The following is a 24,011-nucleotide window of genomic DNA, read 5'->3' as shown; positions in this document are numbered from 1 at the left end:
TTGTTACGAAATCTGAGCATCGTCTTGCTTCCAGGTGCTGTGCTTCTGTGAAGAAAAGGACTGTACGCCCGAAAACGGGGCTCTGGGTAAAGCTACGCTTCAGTTCTGGGGGAATCTGGAGATTCAGTGTTAATCCAAGGAAACGGCTGCATCTGGGCCACATCAGTGCATTTCTGTGAGAGCAGAACAGATAGGTTACAGCCTCTGCTCTTCCCTGGTACTTTTTTGCAAATTAATGGAAATGTAGGGACAGACAGATTTGTCATGTGGGACCCAAATGGGGCAGTTTTGTGTGTGTTCAGCCAAGGGAGCTTTCCCAGAGATGTGACAGCTACAAATATACATGCTGCATTCCCGAGCTACACAGATCACACGCTGTATAATTGCAAGTCTTTCAACCTCCCTAATGAATCCTGTTAACTGGATCATTAACAATGATCAGTTATACAAATGGCAAAAGAGGTAACCAGTTATTAACAGAGGACGCTTTTATTGTTTCTAAAAATATGCCTGCGCAGCTAGGTGCTTTCTTGTTCTCTATGCGCACATTAAAGAGAAACTGTGGAGCAATAAACGTTAGTATTTAAAAACACCCAACTTAAGAAGGGCACATTCTATATAACTTTCCTCTTTATGGGGGAATAACAAAGGATCCCAAAGTTTCTATGGTTCTACAGAGACTATAAAACGATTGTGAGTTTAACCGAATCTTTCCTGGTTTTGAAGGCACGAGATTAGCGTATATCAAGGGAATATCCTTTGTTAATACTTGAGGTTCAGCCCAGCTGCATTTTTTCTGTGTTTTATGGAATCTGCTTTTGTCGCTTTCAACAGCTAGGTAGAACACCAAGATCCGAAACCTACCCCAAAATCAACACTACAAGGAGATGTGAGGTTGGGCTCACGGCTTCCCATTATAGATTTTGCTGAGATGGAAATTCAGGCAGCAAGAAAGGTACAGCACTAGTGCAATAAGTGACATCTTTCCTTGTTAATTATTCATAGCTAACAATAGATTTCCTGCTAAGTAAATACATTTAATGAAGAGAGCCAGCTTAAAGCAGAAAAGAACAGCTTTGGGTACAAAGGCAGTGCGTGTAATACCCTGGGACTGTCCCCTCCACATTTCTGACCGAGAGCTTGAACTGTGAAAGGAAGAAGGAGCCCCCGACGTACCCTTGCTGGCTTCCGCACTGTACTGCGAATGTGGGATGGCTTCTGAGGAATTAATGTGTATTGGATGTCTAAGTATTGCTACACACATTATAGATTTTCTTTCTCCAACCTGTACAGCACGAACCCAACACTGTTTCTAAAACCAAAAGCCTCACCGGTGTCCGGGGATGGAGGCAACTCTAACACCGTAACGTCTTCTTATCCTGACAATCCCGCACCCCTGACCTCTGCCATGGTGTTCTTCCCAAGCACTCTTCCAGTGATCTTTATATATAAAAGTATCTTTATCTTCTTTCAGCTGTAAAGCTCCCAGGACTTTTACTGTCTCTCAGGGAAGGAGAAAGGATAGACTTTTCATGCTCTCAGCCTTACCTGTTTTGCCTGTGTTTAGCTTTCCACCCGTGCTTTGCAGACCCATGCTTCCTCATCTGCAGTTGCCAAAAATATGATCTTCTAGTGTCTCCTTCCCAGAAAGGAAGATTTCCTCCAGTACCATCCAGTATAAATCCCTCTGAGTTTGTTGCATATGATACTTTTGTGCATTCTCACATATATTGTAAATACTTTTGTGCATTCTCACATATATTGTAAATCCCTAAATGGACACACAATAGTTTTCTGCTTCCATTTTCCAGGAGAATGTAAATGAGACTCCCCTGTCTTCAACATGGCTTTGTCCAGCAGCAATTAAGACGCAGCAGGTCTGGCTAGAGATACACACACAGGGTCACATTCATCAGCTACAGTTTCATTTTCTCATGGCTTCTCGTGTGAAATGTAATGACTTCCACTTTGTAAGCACACACATTTTGCACCAGTTCAGCAGTGTTCACTGACAACAGCTTCAAAGCACTTTCTCCACATACAGTTAAGTAACCTCTGAACACCCTCCATGACGCATCTACAAAGTAAACCAGCGTCAGAGGTAGGACCAGAACCAGGAGCTGTGTCTTGGTCTCGCCTCCAACCAATATACAGAAGAGAAGGAACAGAAAAATTTGGAGTCCTGCCCCTTTAAACACCTGGCATCACCCCCCAATATAATTGAGGAATTAGAATGAGTTATATTTTTATGCAGATCTTGTAAAATGTAAAAGCAGCCTAGCTTTTAGTCTTTTCTAATCCATCCATTAGTGATATCTGCTTACACCTTATTCTCCAAACACAGATCCTCAGGAACTGGAGCTGTTGGAGGGAAAATAGTTTTACAAATAGCTGCAAATATCTTTTCAGTGACTTCTCTTTTGTGCTGGCATAGCCAGAGGGGACTCTGGAGAATCCTGACAGCGCTCGTGGGTTTTGGTGTGTGCAAGCTATAACCACCGGGACAAAACAGAAAGACAGAAAAAGAGAGTATGCACACAAAACATTACTAGGAACAGCCTGCACTTGGGGAGCCAGAGAGTAAAGAATCATAGAAAAGAGCATTGTATACCTTTTATATTAATCTAAAATGGATTCCTGAGTTCTGCAGGCACAACGGGGGTAGAACTGGAGAAGACACAAAGATAAATAAAGGCCACAAACGGGGATTACATGAAAAAAAGGCTTTCAGAGGGTGTGTGATTAGGCTTATTTCTGTAACATGAATGACGTTGGCTGCATTTTAACTTTTGCCATCATTTAGCATGTTTGGGTGATGTATTAGGAGACAATGCCAAGTGAATACGAAATGAAGAAAGTCTAGGTCTGTATTAATTAGAGTTGACTGAAAGAGATGATAGGAACATTTATGATTGATTTCTTTAAGCATAATATCATCTCCAAAATACATCAGCAGCTGTCCAACGCAGCAGATCATCCCGAGAATCCTCCTGCAAAACCCTGCCCAGATGAAAGGGAGCACTGCAGACAATGCTGGAGGGAAACAGCCGCTTTTCAAAGAGCAATCCAGGCTCATGGGTACAAAACAACTGATTTCCTGATTCCGTGGGTAGCTCATGCTTGTCTGCTAGCTTCAGCAGAACCAGCCAGGTCATATGCTAAGTGAAATGGATATAAAAGCTTTTGAGCTGCTTCTAAGGGATCTATGCATGTGAACTAATAAAGGCAGATCTATGGCCAGCAGGGTTAAATACACTAGACAACAGTCTGCAACTTTAGTATAAAATGTCAGGGGGTCTACAGCTTGAAAAACCTGAAGCTGCCAGTCTAGAATATCACTAAAACAGTGATAACTAAAGAGTTCTTCTGCCTCTAAGAAGTTTCATACAACCATTAACAAATCCTCAGCATCTCTAGGTGCGAGAGATGAGATGTCTACGGAGATATGATCCAGGCAATACCACCTATTCACTCACTCATCTGTCTGTAGGTCACAGACCTGGCCCTTCAGAAATTGTTCTTCCTTACATGCACAGAGCTCTTGCCCAAGCTAGCTCGGCATCAGCCTTTTGCTCAATCGCAGCCTGCGAAGCCATATTACAGAGTGTCTTTTGTTAGTCTTGATTTTCCAGAACACGGATAGCAAAAAATGAGTGATCAAATACATGGAAATGATGTGAGGAGACAAATGAAATAGTTGTTGAAAAGCAATTTTTGGAGGCTAGAGCCTGCAATCAGAAAAAAACAGTTGAAACCTGTCCATGCTGATCTCACATCTGCACTTCCCTCCTGCCAAGGTTAAACAGACGGACCACGTTGCTGTACGTGATGTTGGCTAGGCAGTGATACAAACACCCGGTTTGAACAATATTCGGAAGGTGCAACGCGCTAAGGTGGAGCTACCTGAGCTGCTTGGTAGCTCCAGAGGCGCAACGATGGGTCAGAGGCATTCAGCCAAACAGGGTTTACCACATCTGCCAAATATGGCTTGTAAATTCATCAGAAACAGAGCTGATAAGGATGCAAATATGCTTCTTAGACTCATTTCTTCCTTTAGGCATTAAAGAGCCCCAAAGAGGCCTGTCAGAGCTATACATGGAGAGTCACAGGAAGAATTTGTCTTTTGACGGAAGAAATGGTCTCTAGCTGTCTAATAATATTCATGTTCAGCCAACACGAATATTACATGGATTAGAGCCCCTTATCATTGTTACTCTTTATTGGACCAATATGCTCATGGAAATTCAAAACCCTTTCTTAGGAACACTTTAAATTACCAAAGCATAAATATCTTCTCACTGTTTTCTAATAGTAACCCAGGAACATTAAATTATGCAGTAATTACCATGCAGTGGATGGATAACAGCCTGGTTAGTTCTGTGTCATTGCAAGAAAAATATATGGTTATTTCTGTGTTTGCAGTGCTGCAAATTCATTGTGACTTCCCTAACACTAATTACACAGTAATCTGTATGCGCCTGGAAAAAGTCACTGCAGATATTTATCAATTAGACCAGGTCACCATAGAATTGTATGACACTATTCAAATGTTTGTGTCCCTCTTATTCTAGCTGTTACCATTTTTTTCATAAATACTGGGGTAAATTACACAACTGCAAGATAAGGTTTTTCTCTTGAACAAAAAGCTTAATTATTTCTTTCTCTAGTAGTAGTTGCAAAAACTTTACTTTCTGTTAAGTGCTGGATTTTACAATCTAATAAATTGATATAATGTAAAAATATATACAGACACATGCTTTTTATAGTGATTTTTTTAACAACAGAAGAATTTCCACAGAAGTGGAATTCTCTAGGAAATAATTATAATTTGCACAGCGTAATGCATTAGCATGCTAAATGACATTGCTAGGTCTGAATTTATTGTCAGCAGGCTGCATATTTTAAGTACTATGCTTTGCTCAAAACAAAAAAAAAAGTGAACATATTTGCTGACCTTTGTTGTTAAAAATTCCAGTTGTTAGGCCAGAAAGAATTGCCAACACTGTATTAATCTGATCTAGGATACATTAAAGGCCCGTTATATCTTTTTATCTATTCATGGAAAAAAGAATGTCAAATTGATAAATGCCATTCATGGTTCTGGTCCAGCACAATTCTGTTTTTACCAGGCTGGATGGTGAGAACAAACACGTTTAATTAGTATCAAAGGCTGGGGGGAAAGAGAGAACAGTCGTAGCAAAAATAGTAGCAACGTAAATTTCTATCTTTTTGGCCTATCGGTTCTTGCTGCTTCCGTGGAAATCATGTCTGAGAGTGAGTTCTCTCTCCCTCCACACGGAAACTCTGCTGCAGCTGGCAATAACGCACTGGGGTGTCTGCTCCCTGCCTCTTGGCCGGAGTCAGCTGCCGTGACAAAACCTAGGCACAACTCCACGACAGCATAAACCGTATCTTGAGTACGCTTCACTCAAAGTACAGAGCTAGCATTCCCTAAAAACAGCAAAAGTAAGAGAAATGCAATTCATATTAATGGAAGATTTAGGTTTTTCGGTTACTGCCATTTCTCATCCGAAGCTTTTTAAACTATGGATAGTAATACACAATGAATAACGTGAGCCAGTATCTGCCCATCTTCCAAAGTTAGCTTCAGTAAAAGAACCTAAAAGGGACTCCATAACACCGCAGATCCTAAAAGGCTATGTTTGCATGGCTTATAAAACAAGAAATGTTAGCAAAATGAGACAGGGATATTGATTACAAACTATTACCACCGATTGCAAACAGCTCTGAAGCTCCTCGCTAAGCTCAGCTCGCTTACTAAGCCTCGTCAGAAGAGGTGACGACATCAGGCCGGGGACCCTGTGAGGCACCTGCCTAGCAGCGCCGTCCCCCAGAGCCGGGGCCACGTGCTTCGTTAGCGACGTAGCTGGACATCTTTGCTCGTGGAAGGTGGTGTTGTGCTACTGAGCAGAGCCGCCTTTCCCCGCTGCCTTTTCACACGGATTACTGATGCTCATCTACTGTTACCCACAGAATCCAATTTGATTCTCGACTTCCAAGACTGGAATCACGTCATTTTAAGAGTCCCGGCTAAAGCCTGCAATGAATTAAAGACTGTTTCTCTATTTATGGAAGTGAAAACATGAGCACTCACAGGCCAACTGCTTTGTTGCTTATCTCCATAACCACAGCAGCTTCCTGTGTGTCAAAAATGTGCCCTCTTTATTCCCTTTCTAAAGTAACTTGCCAGTTCCAAGATACTCTTGAAACATGTTTTTGTTAAATTTAGATCAAGAATCTAATACTTGTTCCTTTTTTCCTTTTTAATTAGGATAAGAACAGACAATTGTTCTTATAAGCACTGCTCTCTATACCAGTAGCAATGCAGCATCGCAGAGATTGTGACCAGCCTTAGATGCAAGGTATAGGAGTGCTGTGAATAATTTTTGCCATTTGCCGTATTTGGTCTTTAACACAAAGATACTGCAGATTCAGACAAAATGATTGCAAGTCAACTCACTCACAGGATAAGACAGAAAGGACTTGAACGTCTGGAAATGGAGATGTAGTATTATAAATCTGGAAAGCAGAAGTGCATGTAGCTGGTAACTGCATAAACTGCATGCACCAAATAGTGGATGCACAAGGATTTCATGTTCATCCAGGCCCTGGCTGCTAATGTGAGTTGGACATGTTGCACATATACTTCATTCTATAGCCCTTTCAACCACAGAGCAAAGCGATTTGCAAAATGCATAGCTCATTCATTTTACAGATCAGATCTTTATTTTAGCTAGGGATAAAATAAGTTGGAAGGAATGGTTTAAATACTCCCTATCCAGAAGGGAAAAATTCCTCCAGAGGTAGGAAAAAAAAATTTTTTTGAAGTATTCAGCTTGTTGGAGGATTCCCATTGAAGAAGTTATGGACAGTCAAAGGCAAGGCAAATGAAGGATGATACCTAGAGTCAGCATGAAGAGTGCCTGTAGGTGGGAGGATATAAAACGTATGGCAGGAAGACGATCAAAAGATTGTCTGCTCCTCATGAAATGGTAAAATGAGCCTTTTGCCAGCAGTTCACAGTATGTTCTGTAGAAGAATCAAGGTTAAAAAGATGGAACGAAAACAAAAGGGGAAAATAAGTCCTCCTTAAAACATCCAGGCTAATCTCTTCATACTGTACTTGACGGAGACATTATGAGCCTTTCTAATAGTGACTTACATCAATTGCACATAAAAAATAGCAACAGTTATTGTAATCAGCTCTGAACTTCATACAAAAGTCTGAAGTAAAAACAAACAAACAAAAACCTCTCCACTTTAATTCACCTACTTTCAATGAAAATCTCTCCTTCCAGGCATTATCGAGTCCCTGTAGTACTCGGGCACTGTGAAAGCCATGGGCACGTACACTGGGAACTTCTTTTGGGCACCCTGGATGTCTTTGCTATCAGCAGGCCTAAATCCAAAGCCTTGCTCTTATTTTGTTTCTCCTTTTCCTTTTAATTAAAAGATGATTACTACAGGTGTCTATGTTTTAATCTTTACCTTTCAACAGACAAAAAACAACGTTTATAGGAAAGTGCTCTGAATATGTCATTTTTTAATAGCTAGTACGGAAAGATAGTTTGGAAACCCAGATACCCTGGAGGCACTTTCTCCATCCATAGTATTTTTGATAAATTGACTTTTGATTCTGAAGCAGGAATTCAGTATTTGTTAGATATAATGATTCTTACTCTTGTCCCCCAAAATAAATAATTTGAATAAAAAATAAATTTTACGAAACATAGCTATTAATTGTATCACAAAATTTCAAATTGTGATTACATGTCTTTTACAGCAATGCTCTCCCTCTCCACTATAGATCAAAATATATTTTTTCAGCATTCTTCAGATCGAATATTCTTTCTCTTTGTTTGACAAGGACAATCCAGTGTGCTGCTGAATAGCAAAGTCACTTGAAAGTTTTTCTAATGTGTAATCCCTTTTTATATTCTACATTATGTATGAACTCAAAGACAAAATATCTGCATTATCTTAAATAAACTAGATAAAGTGTATTTCAAAAAGTTTCTTGAGTCAAAAAGTAGCAAATCATTGTATGTATTTTCCATATTTGTATAGGTTTCATTATATTCTCAATCTAAGTTACTCTTAAGTCTCTTTCATATTTAAAAAATGAACTACACACCTATCATGCAAAATGTAAAGAAGTATGTTCAACTAGTTCAAATTAGATATACATTAAAAATACACTTCCAAAGAAATATCATTTCCATTTTTGTTCATGTTTTTAACAGAATTTCAGACTAATACATCAAATGTGGAACTGTACAAGTATGTGAAGAAACATTAGGATTGCAGTAGTAAAAAAATGTACAGCATTCAAAACCAACAAGCTCTAAACAACCAAACAATACCACAGGATTGAAACAATCATGGGGACAACATAGGTCATCGGAGCCAGTGAGTGAATCCTAATGCACCTACATAAAGGCCCTACATAGAATATTGTCTCTTATTTATATGCAAAATCCCTGATTTGATTAAACCAGACAATTTATCTAATTGTCTTTTATAGGTTTTAGATAATATTAACACTAGAGTATTCTCCTCCATAAATTTCAGTTATTTGAAAAGGCAATATTGAGAATCGATTTGAAAGGTATTTCCATCCGTGTGGACTCAGGTAGTTAAAATACAAGATCACAAATAATAGCACTGCAATTTTAAAGAACCATTTGAATTGTTATCAGCTACATTTGCCATAACACTTACGAATTCAAGATTCAGTTTTTTAAATCTATCTGGTTACAAGTTAATACACAGGGTTTTTAATTATGGACTGTAGCCATTTAACATTGGACCAACATTGCCTTTTAAATCAAGAAAAGATCCAGCTAAGCATGTCATAAAAATAAAATCTCCAAGGTAATTGACAATGAACAAAACATTACATACAGCAGAGTATCTGTGTCTGAACATCTTTAAAAGGCAGATATGTACTCTTTTACAGTCCACTAACCAGTACAATTTCCTTATTAGACATTAATATTATGAGGAAAAGATGTCTTGGACAAACTAGTAAAGGTTATTAATTCAACCTGAATGATTTTTTTAGATGTGTCATCATAGTGCATAAACTTAAAAGACTATGCTAGCCTGTGTGTTTCAGAGAACACAATTCCTTTCACAGATCTTAGCTACTTAGGAGTTTTTTAAGGACTACCTTGCTTTTCAGATAGTTCACCTGTACTTTTTTAAAGCTGAAGTGTGAAAAAGGTTAATAAATGACCTAACTATGTCAGCATTTCTATCCCACAGTCCTCATACACTGAGATCCCTCACTGATCTCAATAGGAATTTGGCATGCACAAGAATGGCAAATTTTCAGCTGAGAAAGCTGAATAAATATAGCATTTTTAAACCAAAACATTGTTACCACAGAGTCTGGCCTAATAAATCATCTTCAATACACGGAGAAGGGCAAAGAACATGAAACTTGGCACCTATCTTGCTGTTTATTTAGAATAATCTTTTAGCAATTTTGATCCAATGGGAATGATGGATTAGTTTTAGAGAGCTAGCCACATACAACCTAACATTTTTAATGGAAAAATCTGATTGTAACAGGTTTGAAAAGGAACAACCATACTCATGTTATGTATCACTCAAAATCTATAAAACTACAGGGCAAACAGCATAGTGTGCACTCATTCTTCTAAGTATTTAAACTTTGCTGAGGTATACTCATTATTTCTTTAATTACAGAAAAGTATCTTTAAAAATGATAGGAAAAAGCTCTAAGCATGAGTGACATTCTGCACAAATATTTATCTGGAGAAGGAATTCAATTAAATTGAAAGGTCCATAATAGTTAAAGGAATAACTACTTTGTTAGTATCAGTAATATCATATTCTTCCCTAGCTTTTTATTCCTTCAAAGCATTACAAAAAATGTAAGGCCATAATTTTGTCTCATCTTTGCCCACCAATGTTGTAAATCAACCTGAAATACTTCATTTTCTTTCCTAGGGAAAACATTACCCAATGTCCACCTCTGTAATAGATTAATTGTAGCCACACAGCTCTTGGATGCCTCGCTTGCCTTCCCCACAAAATGGGACAAGCCATCTCTTGCACAAAAGCAAGACTGTTTTCATAAATGCTAGCTGAAGTCAAGTTTCATTTCAGCAACAAAGCTAAGTACAATTTGTCTCTCTGAATTTTAATATCATATGATCATTTCTACCTGCAACTAACATTTATTTCTCTATAATGAAAATACCTAGACTGTTGCACAAGCTGGATTTCTCACCCATATATACTTCAGGAACAGGAGGCATGTATACAACACATTTAGAGTTCATCTTAGGCAGATACTGTGTTTGAACTGCAATTTTCTAATCCATTTAAATACAATCAGCCTATCTTGATTGCGAAATTAATGTTAAATGTAACTGCAGCCATTACCAAGTAGTTTCCATAAGTGGTTTTATTACTGGTTAGATTTTACAAATTCTGGTATTCGAACAGACTTCGACCTTAAAATTCTAAAACAACAAAGCAACCAATGAAAGGCTTAGGACTATTCAAAGTAACAAACTCTTTAACATTTTGCCCTGGTCATAAATATACAGAGAGAAAAAGAGAGAAGTGGACATGGAATCCAAAGTATGTAGATAAAACAGTATATAAGGCACATGGCAGTCTTTGAAAATACAGAAGCTTTAGCCAACTTAAATTAATTGCTGTTTCCCTTGCTCAGTCCACAAAACTGTACAGTTACACAAATGTTGTGTTGCAATAGATCTTCCAAGTTATTCTTCAGTCCATACTCCATAATACCAGAACACTACATTTCCTTCTGTTTTTAGGAGAGATCCTAATCATGGTTAGTCAGTTGCTCAAAGCCTCTATTAAAATACACTTGGAATTTCAACTAAGAATAATTTCTTTTTTAAAGAAATTATTGAGAAAGAGTCATCAGAAAAGATTTGTAAGAGTTGTCTGTGAAGGACTTCGAGATTCATGAACCTCAAGACTTCCGGGCACTGACGTCAAGACAGATGTCACAGTAGGCATAGTAGGATTAGTCAAGTCCGTTAAGGTAGTGGGAGTGCTGGATGGACTCATGGAGGCATTGGATATTTCTGAGGCAGGACCTGATGGGGTCCCTGCTTGGAGTGTTGAATCTGAAGTCTTATCCACCCCTGTGTTTTCTTGACGTAAGAGGTTCCGTCTGAATTTGGCTCGGGCATTTTGAAACCAAACCTGAAATAGTTTAATATAACAGGGTAGCATTTAAAGAGCTGCAGTGTTGAAAAGAAAAAGCAAAAGCATATTCACAAATTCACCAACACTTGAATTGGGGAAGATGTTTTTACTGGTAACATGTTAGAAGAGTAGCCCCAATCACGAGAAGCGTCCTCTGCATGCCTTGTAAAGTGATCCTTTTTCCCTCTCCTGCAATTCTCTGTGTAAACAGACTGCTTGGACATGAGTGGGCTAAGGATGGAGGAGAGGAGCCTTTCTCTGCAGGCTGTGTATAGAGATGCCTAGAAATCTGGCAGCCCCCATGAATCCTCCATTGCCCTCACTCACAGAAGCATTTGTCAGGATGGGGCAGAAACCAAGCATCTGATGAATACAAAATAATGAGTTTCACCAACCTTGTCTCTCAAGTCCATCTCCCGTCACAGGCAGGAGGTGACCCAGATCCTACCCACAGCACCCTGCCTTTCTGCTGTCCCCGAGAGCTCCCTCAGGAATGTTCTCATGTCTCAGTTTCAGCAGCGTTTTCACTTTTCCGAAAGAACTGTCCCTCTTTCTTACTCTTTTCTAACTCTTCCTTCTCAAATGCTTCAGTTCCCATCGCCTACCCCAGTCTCCGTTTTTATACGTTTTCAGTACTGCAATGAAGGTGGAAAAAGAGACTTGAATAGTATTAAAGACTCAGATTGCATTCAAAACTGTAATCTCAGAAAAAATGATATCCACATACAGAAATATTTTTCCAGGATTGCTACTTCTTGCTTTATCTATTTATTATCTGACTATGAATGAAGGACAAAAGCTATGACTTCATCTTCTCCAAATAAATTTCAAGGTTTAGGTCCAAGTTAGTAGTGCTCTCCACTGCTTGCAGGATTTGTTTAAAGATAAAATATATGTCTGATTTATTTGAAAATAGATATAATGAAATGTGTTTGTGAAACTTGTATGAAATACAGGTATAAAATATTACTTAAATTTCAAAATGTCATTAAATACCCTAGGTTCAGCCTGAATGTATGTCGATACCAGCTGATTTTACTGATATAAATTAGCTGAAATTTCACGGTGCTTAATTATCGGAAGGCCTTATGTCATCGTTATATTCTTTACAATTGACCCAGTCCTCATCATCATGTCCCCACACTGACCCACTTTAAGGAAGGATCAAGTCTTTCCATTGCAGAGGCAATGAGCCTCATCATCTGTGTATCTGTCAGAGAAAGGGACTAACGGAGTGAAAATATCTGTGTAGTTACACATTTATTCTATCAGATTTCTCCTGTGTGGCGGGTACAGGGGAACTGAGTGTGCAGAGTTCACAAGGCTGCTATATGGCCAGGCCAGCCTACACAGAAATCCTTGCCTCTCTTAACTCTGAAACAGCATGGCCCCTGCCATAGGACCTACTTTAACCCAGACCCTCACCATTAACGGAGAGGTGATATATAAATATAATACAGCTCCACAAAGTATCCTCTTTACGCTGTCAACTTGCCAGCCACAGTGAGAGTTGATGAACATGCTTCAGACTGTTTTTCCTCTGACTAGTTTTCTTCTCATCCATGGATGCCCAGCCCCAGATTCCCTCGTCTGGGCATTCCTGTTTTTTCCCTCGAGAGCTTTCTCCCCCAGACAAGAATCTTTAGTTGCACCCACTCTCTCTCTCACTCTCGCCAGGGGATGCCATAAGGACGTGATCCTCAGGCACATATTCCGTTAGCAACCACAGGAGTGGCATTCCCAACCCAGTAATAACTAACATCCCTACAGATCCTTTTTTCTGAAAGCTTAGTATTTTAAAACAGCTTATGTTGGTGTTACCTTTGTTAAACACTTAATTTAAATGCTATATATAGGTCTCATATATGACAAGAAATCAAAATTTTTCTCCTAAAACTAACACTGGCAAAAATATATCCATGATTTCATAGCAAAGCCCATTACAGTGATATAATTCTTAAAGGCCAGTGATGTGGTCAAAACTAGGCAAAAAACAACAAATGTGACATTTTTGCCTGAAACATTCACAACCAACCAATGTCTTCCTCTCACGTAAGTGTTCATTCAGAGCCAGGCAAGAAGAGTCGCAGGAGTATGTCCGCATGGCTCCGAGGAAGGCGAGGAGCCTTCTGCGCAAGGAGTGCGAGTGAAAGAAATTAGTCTGGTCTGATCATTCAAGCTGCAAAGTCTCAGGGGCCAATTAGCAGAAATGGCAAAAAAACAGGAACTTTAACGTTTATGGGGTTTTCCACCTTTCAGTAAGAAATAATTTATATTTGTCCCACAAACAAAATAAATTGGTTTGGATTTTTTTAATATACCTTCTAGCAAGTGTAATAAAGGATAACACATGCAAAGTTTAGGTAGAATTTTAGAGACGGTCACTGCTGACACGTATGTATACCACAGTTACGCCACAATTAAAACAAAACAAAGTCACTAGTCCGATGGCATATACATATACTACTGGATAATTTCACACTAAAGTCCCTAAATATATATATATATATTTATATACGGAAGAGCCCCAAACATGAGTACAATTTCCATTTCTACTCAAACAATTTTTTGTTAAAAGTGTGTAAAACCATAGAAGACACCATAACTAATTTGTTTGTTCACATTGTACCTAAAAGTCCAACTAATCCTTAACCTTAGTTGAGCAAGAGACTCTAAAGTATTGTCTCCATTCATAACTTGAAATACGTAATAAGTAAAGAAATTGAGCAAGATTATTGGTGCTCATGTGTTCCCCTTTATCTTCCATTAAATATGGGTCCAAACATGTGCCTCGATGCCCTTAGAGATGACTGTTCATGCTGCTTTCAGGAGCTGCACACATAATGTGACATTTTTTACTCCTAAGGGAGCAAAAGTCTCCCTTTAGTAGTAGTAACTCATGTTAGCATTAGACACAGAAAATATCTAGAGTCTTGTAAGTATTTTCCAAAAATATGGGTAATATGACTATTACCCATATTACTATATTCCCTTTCTTTCTCACTGAGATACTGTCAAGGTTAATTGGTTAATAGTTATAAAGATCTTTAAAGTTGTCCAATAACAAATATTCATATTATTACTGAAAAGACATCTAAATATTGATTAATTAGAATTCTGAAAATACTTTGTTTTATGTTAGAAAGGAATAACATAAAATAATTATCACAATTGCAATATTCTGGTATGCATTTCAGATATGAAAGTTTTCAGCAAAGACTTCGCATTGAAGCGTACTGAAAGAACTAAAACTACTGTTTTCTGGGCTGTAGGAACGCAGGCCTGATTCTCTACTGCCTTGTAGCTGTGCAAAGCAGCGTGTAAGAGCTGGCAAGTCAGGACCGCTGTCCCATGCATAATGGCGATAGCGCTGTACACTCATATTGGTAATTCAGGCCCTGCACCTGTAACGGTATTACATTAAAGCAAGGAAATAATGACCCAAATATACGTAACTGAAAGAATTGTTCCAGAAGGACTTATCTCACATCAATTACACAATTAGGAATCTGGTCTTCAGTACTGAAGAATAAACAAAATCAGTGGGAAGTACTTAGTGTTTTTCTGTCCAACTGTATCATTATAGGGCTGAGCTATTTTAAATCAAAGAGGAAAAATATGGAACAAAACTCCCACTGAAAAATAAAAGCAGCTGCAAGACCAACCATTGATTCTACTACATTCTAGCTAACAGAGCTGAACGTCTGTAGCTGGGCAATTCGACAACTAGGCAGAATGGCTTGGCAGTTAAAATATCACACTATTTCTTCAGTGATCTGCCCAACTAACTAGTCTTTCTTTGCCTCAATTCCCCAACTGTAAAACAGGAATAAAATAACATCTTCATAAGGATAGGAAAGTTCTGAAAATAAATGCACTAAGTACTGTAAAGGATTCAGATACCACAGTGAATAAGGCTATGTAATCGCCTTAGATATCTTTAATTTTTATTTATAAAGCCTCCATTGTTGCAACTATAATATATTAGTAATATGAATAGCTTGTGCTAGAAACAAATTTTTAAGCACAATTTTGTTAATTCACACAGCTACCTACCTGGGAGATATTTAGTTTTATTGAATTTTACTAACTAATACAGGGAGAAACACAAATAAAAACATAATGGATGTTGCACCACAAAGCAAACTATGTTCATTCATTGCATACGTGTTCTGATTATTCTGTTCTGATTGTAAATCACACAGTTGAAAGAGAACTATAGGATATTTTGTGACTGAAGGCTCAGTAAAAGATCTGCAGTATGCTATCCTAAAGTAAATCTTTGCTGAAAGGTAGCGCAGGGCACCGACACACGGTTGTGAAAGTTGTCATGCTTGTTGACTACTGGTGACTGGATTAACAAAGTCCAAATGCATGCAGCAATGTTTTCATAGAAACATTATGGGGGAGCAGTTCAAAAAAGTGTAAGCAGTGTACAAGACACCCCACTGAACAGCAATGGTTTACGCTCCTAAACTGCTTTTGCCACAGACAATCACATTCCAAACTCCCGGGGAGAGAAGAAGTCACTGGACATATCTGCAGCTAGCAAACCATATCTTCGTAGGGCTCTCTACTTCCACCTTCCCCTTCTAAACTCGGAAGAAGAAAGATCAGTTCCCAAAGAATAACATTTGCGCCAATTAGTTAGCTCACAATTAGCTGGTTACTTTAATTACAAATGAAAGCTTACAATAATAGGCATGTGTTCTCCGGCTGCAGTGCAAGAGGTATACAAATCAATTTGCAAACATGAAGTTAAATGGGAGCGAAAATAAATAAAAATAGGGGGCACAAATATAAACAGACTTACTGTGATTCTAATGTGGCTACTTAAAGAAAACGGTCTGCATTACAAAGCCACTAAAGGAAATGTAATTTATGAAGCAGTATGTTACATTTCCCTGCCATTCTACTTCTGGACATGGGTAGCTGATGACTAATTCTATGTACAGCCAAAAGAGAAGTCATGTTTTCCAAGTCTGATATCACAGATCATTAAGAACTGGGCCAAATTCTCCACTCATCCACCAACAAACTACCCCTTTACATGTTATGTGGGACTATCTACATAGTAAGGGCACTAAAGCCATTTTCTAAAACACTAGGAACTCCGCTACATATGTTTAGGAAGCACACTGGTTTCAGTACAAGAGACAGCTGTCTTTATCTTCATCTGCTGTCTTGTATTTTATATTAAAATATATTCTATTGATGATACATAAAGAAACACTGTCTTTTATCAGCTGAACTGAGACCTGAATATATCAAAAATACAACAGTTTACAAACACGCCTAATAATAACATAGAGAATACTGAAAAGTTCTTACTCCTGGAATGTATGCACATACGTTTGGGAGTCCGTGTGCCTTCAGTATGTACGATAGATTAATACTAATGATGCTTGTTTAGATCAATAGTGTCAGTGAATTACTTCGTGTTCAATAAATGACACAGATGAAATGCCAACCTTTCTGGCTCAGCAGAATTAACAAGTGACACTATCTCAGTAACCAACATCATGAAGAGTTTTCCCCAGCAAGGAGCAACCTTGAAACTAGTGTAGGTGAACTTCGGTGCTTGAACAATTGCCTCAGCGGCTTCAGAAACCCGTATTATTTCCTCTGACAGGTTAGAAATAAGCCGTTTGGGCACAAAAACTCTAAAATCCAAAAAGAAAGTTTGTCTTTTTCATGACGCAAATTAATTTTCAACCAAAAAGGCCAAAAAAACTAGGAGAAAGTGCTCATAACAGACAGGAAAACTCATCAGAGTGATACTAGACAAAGTATCACTCTGAGTCATTTTCTTGAAGAGCCTCCAACAGTATCATCCTCTGGGTGCAATCCTCACCACCATCTATTATTTTCCACCACTCTTCAGCTAAAGGTGCCCAGGGATAAAGGAGTATTTCACTGCGGAAGTAAAAGAAGTGAAACACCAATTACCAAAAACATGAAAAAAAAGTTTAGTGGAACTGCAAAGGATTACTACAAAAGAAAAGAAGCATTAAATGCCTCAAAACTGCAAGATGCAGTGAGTTTAAGATGGAAACAGAAGCAATAAAGAAACTGAATGAGGGACTGAAGTGCAATGGAGACATGGAGTCAAATTTTGGAGACAAGAAAATACATTATAAAAAAGAAGGAAGGAACAGAGAAAATAATGTGGACAAGAGATGGAAAGGCAGATGATTAGAAGAAAAGAGAAGAGAGGGATGGAAGTCAAAACCGATGCAGAGTGGGAAGAGAGAACAGAAAGATGATCAAGAGAAAGACATTTTGTGGACACTAATCTCATTTCTTAGTGTGGTACGCAAAATTGCTCAAATGAATCAGGTAGGAATGTACTGTAATGCACAGAATAAATAATACTAAACTTTGTGTCTAAACTCTGAGGATAAAATAAAGAAGTGTCAAAATAAGGATAGATACATGCAAAAAATACTTTCTTTCATACACATGGATAAAGGAGAGTTCCTGTGAGAGACACTGCACCTAGTCTTAGGATGTGCACTAGTTATATAGGGAGGAATCTGTCCCACCACCACAAATCAGCATCATTAAAACAAGTAATATCAAGCTACGGAGGAGACAGTCAAGAGAAAAAAATTATATTCAGTTTTGTCATCAGCAGTTTTTGCTGGGAATCCTACAAAATCTTGGTTCCTCTTTCTGTTAGGTGTTAACACTGTAAAATTCAGAATCTCTTCAGGGAATTGATTTTATCTCAGTATTTTTTTATCTACTGCCCTCCACTTGCCTATGAATTTGTGAGAGCTGCCCACAATGCTTTCCTGGCGTTTTGTCTCTGAACCCCAGCTGTCCCTACAAAGCCCACAAACCATTTTTCTAGAGTCAGGACTCATTTAAAGGTTTCAGTAGTAGATTCTGGCATGCCATCACTCCCACATGTCCAAATTTATGTCTGGTTATGGTTATTTGGATAAGTGCCCATTAAAATTTGACTTCTTGAATCATGACTATAAATTAAAATGGAGCTGTGTCAACTAATATTCTCACTTTTGCTTCCCATGATAATTCAAATGGAGTACATATCCCTGAAGCAAGAAAAATCCAGCTTTCAGCGAAAAAGTCTTTTCAAAACGCTCTCTCCTTTCATTCTAAGTTACTAAACTGTGAATAAAAAAAATGTGATCTTTGAAAAATCAACTGTATGTCCCCTTCGATTGTGAAAGAAAAACCATCTTCCCTGTCCTGGTAAAACAAATAGAGACTTCTGTTTAATTTCTTGTGAAGGTAACCATTCACAGTAATTTCTAAATTAAGTGTTTGCTAATTACAATGAACACATAAACAAAAATAATTTACTTTTTCTTACAGTAGATTGGAAGTTAAAATACACACCAGAATTAACTGACTTTGGGAAAACAAGTAGGATCCCCAAACCTTCACAACTGCCACTAAAAAAATAGAACCCAAGTGATCTACCTTTAGAAAGCTGAAAAGAAATAACTTTTCTTACACTTTCTAGAATTTAACTGAAGTCTTACAGAAGGTATCAACAATTAAGAAAAGCCTGAACATAAGCAAAATGCACAGTGTTTCAAATCTAAAACTGATTATTTTATTTATGTTTTGAGAGAAAAGACTTTGCTCTTACCTGAAGAACTCTTTTGGTCAGGCCGGTTTTCTGAGCTAGCTGTTTCAAGTCCTTGGCATCAGGATTGTGGTTAATAGCAAAGTATGACTTCATTGTCCGCAACTGGTGGTGTTTGAATGATGTCCTCATACGCTTTGTTTTTTGATTGCTGGGGTATTGCTGGTCTCTATCCAGGTGGTCACCATCGTTTTCATTGCAACTTAAAGCTTAAGGCAACAAGAGGAAAAGGCGTGTAAATCTATTGCTCTGTGACCAACATTGTTTGCAGTTCATCTGAGTGCAGCAATTAAAATAACATACCATGGCATGTACTGTACTGGTACAAATCCTACTTGCCTTCCCCTCCACTGCTGCATCTTCTATTTTTCCCATACAATAACCAGTCTGCAAGGACCCTCACCTGCCTCTTTATGGCTTTTAAAATGTCAGGTCTGTTTCCTTTTTTCTTTCCCCTAGCTTTACACAGCCTTTCCCCCACTTTCAGCTTGTAGGACAGTAGCTGTCCTCAACTCTGTAAAGTGTTTTAACGTACTTTGTATCGCTGGAAATTGCATTGTAATGTACAAAGAAAGCTGTACAATACAGTCCACTTAAATCTCGATGGAACAGACCAGTTAAAATTATAATTATTTCCTCCATCAAGGTAAACCCTGTAGAGCACAGGAGAGACCATTAAATGAAACACTATAAAAGAAATAAAGTTTGTGGGTACCAGACAGCAAATTATGACTATAATTTGACTAGCTAAAGAAATAAAGCTGTTAATACAACATATCAGTGGCATGTCAAATGAAAAATATACATTTTCAATTACTTAAATATTTATATTTCATTTTTTAAAAAGTATTTGGAAATACTAGCTTGAATGATCAATTCTGTTATTTCCCTTTGAAATCACTGAACAAGACTGCTTGATATATCTGCATAAATCAACTGTAATGACTCTAAAGGATGTCTAGGAGCAATGAACATTATTATAATTATCAAATAGTATAAAATGTTGGAAGCCAAGCAAAATATTCTCATAGATCAAAAATATTTTTAAATATATATGTGCATACAATAAACCACAGAAAAACTCTTAAAACAACATTAAGGATCAGGCTTAAATCCACTAAAAAATATCAGGTATATAACTGAAAATTAGCTTTGACAAGCTGTCATTAATTTATTTCTCTGCTCCAATAGTTGCAACTTCCTTTTAACATTCTGAAAGTTGTATGTTAAAAGTAGGGAAAAATCACTACTATCTCCTGTTATATGTTGCATCCAAAAGATCAGAAAAATACTGCATTTTGGGAGCTTTAAAATGTGAATTATTGATCAATTTCTTAAACACATAAACAGATTTATTTTAATTGTCCGTTATCACCAATTCATTACAATTCAGTACATCTCATAGATATGTTTATCTTTAGAGTCTCACTTTAAATACATACTATTTATCAGAGGTGTTCAGCCCTATGGAATAAGCAGGAATTGTGAAAGGCATTAAAACCAGTTTGTAAAAATATTCATACTGTGCATGTACCCATCACAATAAATGCATACAGTTACCATCAAAAGCAGTTTTGCAGCATGTACAACGACTGCTTTGCAAACTTGAGCTTTTCGGAAACTTTCTAAAAGACATGGCCTGCAAAAACTCAATTTGAAAACAAAAAGCAGGTTTGTCTATTAGATATGTAAAAAGTATCTGAAGCCTCAAACATCTGTGTGTTTCTGTATGCCTATAATTTAAAAAACGTCCAAAAACATTTTAAACCAAATGTGCTGTATATATGTGTGTGTGAGTGTGTGTGTGTGTGTGTGCATGTGTGTACAGTTGCATAAATCCTTTCCAGACTAACTATCCCGTGCCACATTCCAGCACTAAGAAGCATAGCTACTCGTTTCCTTGTCTCCGGGAGCGACTGGCAGTACCTGAATTCAGAAGGGGGAAGAACCACAAAGGCAGCAGCGAGAGGCAGCGCTGGCAGAGCGGGACGGAGCGCAGCGGGGCTGCTGCCGGCTGCCAGGCTGGAGCCATCCCGTGTGCTCCAGGCTCCCCCAGAGTTATGGTCCCTCCTGTACCTAACGCTGGGAGGCATAACTGAAACTATTTTGCTCACAGCAAATGGTATTATGGAAAGGTGAAGAAATACAGTACTCGTTTTTAAAATTTACTCACAGACTTTTTAGATATTAGAAATGGAAAAGGCCTGTCAGTGTTATCTTAAATGCTTTCAAATCCTCCCAGAAATGACAAGGCAATGATTTAGGAGGATATGCATCAAAATCTTTACCTGAAAAACTGGGATCTCTTCATGTTAATATGCAACAAAACAAACCCTAGGGTTGCAAGTAGCTGTTGGGTTTTAAGCCATCCTGAAAAGAATGAGGCACATTCAGGATCCAAGGAAACAAAAGGGAGACAAGGAAAAAATCTTCCCAGAATGGAATCAGGGTATCAGTTTCCCATCAAGCCCTGACTAGACGACGAACCTTCGCTCTTTGAATTTCCCATAATTTTACCTCCTCACCTACTAAATAAAATAAAATTAAAATAACTGTAAATATGTACCATTTGAGACGGACAGAACTGTTGTCCTTCTCTAGGAAGAAAGTTACAGAACAGAATTTGAAAGTGCATCAGGGTGTCTGCTGTTCCTTGTCTTGTGTGAGCCCCATCACCTATCTGACATAAATATTCCTAGCTAATGCTAATTCCTCCCTCATATTTAGTTGTGGTACTCGGCACCATCCTTAAAAGTTTATTCTAAAAGATCTAGTATTATATGCATCTCTGCCTGAATCTGAAATGTCTGTGGGTGTCGCAGGCACAGAGATACAGAAGGGGCCAAGGGTATAAGCATGTGGAGTTTGTAAAAGCTGGGAAGTTTCTGCAAAAGGCATCATGTCATAAAACTAGTACCGTACATGCTCCTCATGCAACCCTCCGCCTTCAGGCCCTTCCTCCCTGTTCCTTCGTGGTGTCCCTGTGCATCTCCCAAAGGAACTGTTCAACTATCCATGCTTAAGATTTCCATTCGACTGCAGTATCTAGGACTCCTGCTGGGAGACTAGCTCAGAAATACACTTGGTAAAATGCCAGTTGAATGGAGGAGTCTTACATTAACAAATATTTCATTCCTAATTTGTGATAAAGCAAATTCTGAATTGGTGACAAGTCTCTTTCCTGACCCTAAAACATATATAAGGCCCTCGCGCTTTCCCCCGATCAGCACGCCAGGCCGTGGCCCGCTGTGCCTGTCAGCTGGCCTCGCCACTGGTCAGCTCTCGCGGTCGCCTCCATTAGCACCACGGTACTAATGTCCATTTCGCCACAAGATGGTGATGTCCACAGATAACATCCCTGGAAATAGGGTTTTACTCTCTAACATGAGAGCAGTGCGTTTTGCTATTGGTGACCAAAATATCCTCTGCAGAATAATGCATAAAACCACCTCCAGAAACAGTGACACGAGTGCAAAGCAGGATGCGCTGCTATCGTACCAAAGGCTATTTGAACAAGAAAAGTTGGGAGTGTTGCTCCACACCCGGGTCCCCGGATCCCCACATGTTGGGGTTGTGGGAAAAAAGTGTGTGCTTAGCCCATAGCTAAGTATAAGGGACATGAAGAAGATGGGAATGAGGAATTTCCTTTGGGGGAGTTTTTGTTCTTAGTAGCTTGTTTGACATGTTAAATTACCCAAAAAGAAAGCAAACTAATCTCAATTCTGAAAGAATGATGAAACAAGAGACACGTTTGGTGCCTGTATCAGCTCTCCATTCCCAGAGGCTCGGGAACATACTCCCCTTTCCTTCTGTAGCAGGGGAGCCAAGGGGTGTTTTAACCTGCTGCTGCCTGGAGAGGGAACTTGTGATGAACTGGAACAGGCAGAGGTACAGCCTGATTTGTTGTTTGGTTGAAGCATGTGAAGGATTTTGTGGAACTTGTAACCCTGAAGGGGATAAAAGTGAGACAGAGTCTTCTTAACGGTACTTGGGACACGAACAGAGATAGAGTCTTTCTTCCAGGTGGAAGGAGCAAAGGTGCTTAGATAAGGCAGATGCCTGAATCCTTTATCACAACCGCGATTAAAAGGGGAACGTGGCTCCCGTTATGAAGCTGTGGCACTCGGAGCAGGCGAGGTGCCCCTCACTGCTTCTGGTGAGCCTGGAGATACTGAAAGGGGGGGTGATACCCACCCCCCTCCCAAGGCTTCAGAGCAAAAGAGGCAGAAAGCACTGCCTCAGCCCTGGAATTTCAAGCAGCGTCTCTGGGAAGGAGGAGGCCAAGCCTGCCTTAAGGATGAGGGCGACTGTCTCCTAGGCGGAGTATCGCAAGGCCACGGGAGAGGAGAGTCCGGATTAGAGGAAAAACCTCTTCTCCCCCAGCCCTCCCCAGGCGCCGCGGACAAAAGGGCCGTGTGTGCCGCCGCCCGGCGGGGTTACCCGAGGGAAGGGCCCGTCCCCCGCGGCGCGGCGCCTCCGGGGGCAGAGAGCGGCCCGGGACGCGCTGCGGCGCGGAACAAAGGGCGCCGGAGCGGGGCTGCGGGGCGGCCCCGGCCGCGGCGGGGGGAGCCACCGGCCGGGGCTTTTCCCCTCAATTAAGCCGACTGAATGGCGCTGAGTGGCTGGTGCGAGCGCGCCGGGATCCCCTGAGCTCCGCGATTAACCCGGCCGGGGCCCGGGGGAGGGGGCGGCGGCGCTGCCCTGCCCGCGGGACCCGCCGCGCCCCGGCCTGGAAAGGCGGCTCTGCGCCCCGGGCAGCGAGGCAGCGGCCCCGGCCCCGCGCCCGCCGCAGCCCCCGGCCCGGCCCCTCTCCCTGCGCCCTGCCCCAGCCCTGCTCCCCGGGGAGGGGCTAGATGCGCCGTGCCCGGGGGCAGCCCCAAAGGCGACCACGTCGGCCGGGGGGGGGGGGGGGGGAGGAGGAAGAGGAGGAGGAAGCAGCGAAGAAGGAACTGTTATTTTCCTTAGGAAATTACTGCAAGACAGCCGCGTTTTAAAGCTGTGGCTCCTGTTCGCTTGCTCTGCAACTGTAGTCGCAGGAACGCTTATTCCGAGCTCTTGCTCCCAGGGGAAATGAGGTGGGAAAGAGATAAAACCGGTCTTTAAAACTTTCCAGGCTTTTCCGATTTTCGTCGAGAAAAACTTCTGACAG

At 39.8% G+C, this 24,011-nt stretch overlaps 1 protein-coding gene across 4 annotated transcripts in view; it reads right to left on the bottom strand.

Annotated features, from left to right (window-relative positions):
• Positions 1-8,158: 8,158 nt before the first annotated feature.
• The window catches only part of LHX2 (LIM homeobox 2), a 54,101-nt gene continuing 38,248 nt past the window's right edge, over positions 8,159-24,011 (bottom strand). For all 4 annotated transcript variants that reach the window (XM_064523960.1, XM_026100876.2, XM_026100877.2 and 1 more), the window contains exons 4-5: positions 18,866-19,071; positions 8,159-11,238 (exon numbers count right to left, since the gene is read on the bottom strand). In XM_064523960.1, the coding sequence (XP_064380030.1) occupies positions 10,951-11,238; positions 18,866-19,071 (494 nt within the window). In that variant the 3' untranslated portion in view covers positions 8,159-10,950. The remainder of the gene's footprint in view (positions 11,239-18,865; positions 19,072-24,011) is intronic.

This window comes from Dromaius novaehollandiae, chromosome 20 (genome assembly GCF_036370855.1).
Source record: "Dromaius novaehollandiae isolate bDroNov1 chromosome 20, bDroNov1.hap1, whole genome shotgun sequence".
Classification (NCBI taxonomy): domain Eukaryota; kingdom Metazoa; phylum Chordata; class Aves; order Casuariiformes; family Dromaiidae; genus Dromaius; species Dromaius novaehollandiae.
The sequence above is the reverse complement of the archived record's forward strand: the minus strand, read 5'-3'. Positions and strand labels throughout refer to the sequence as shown.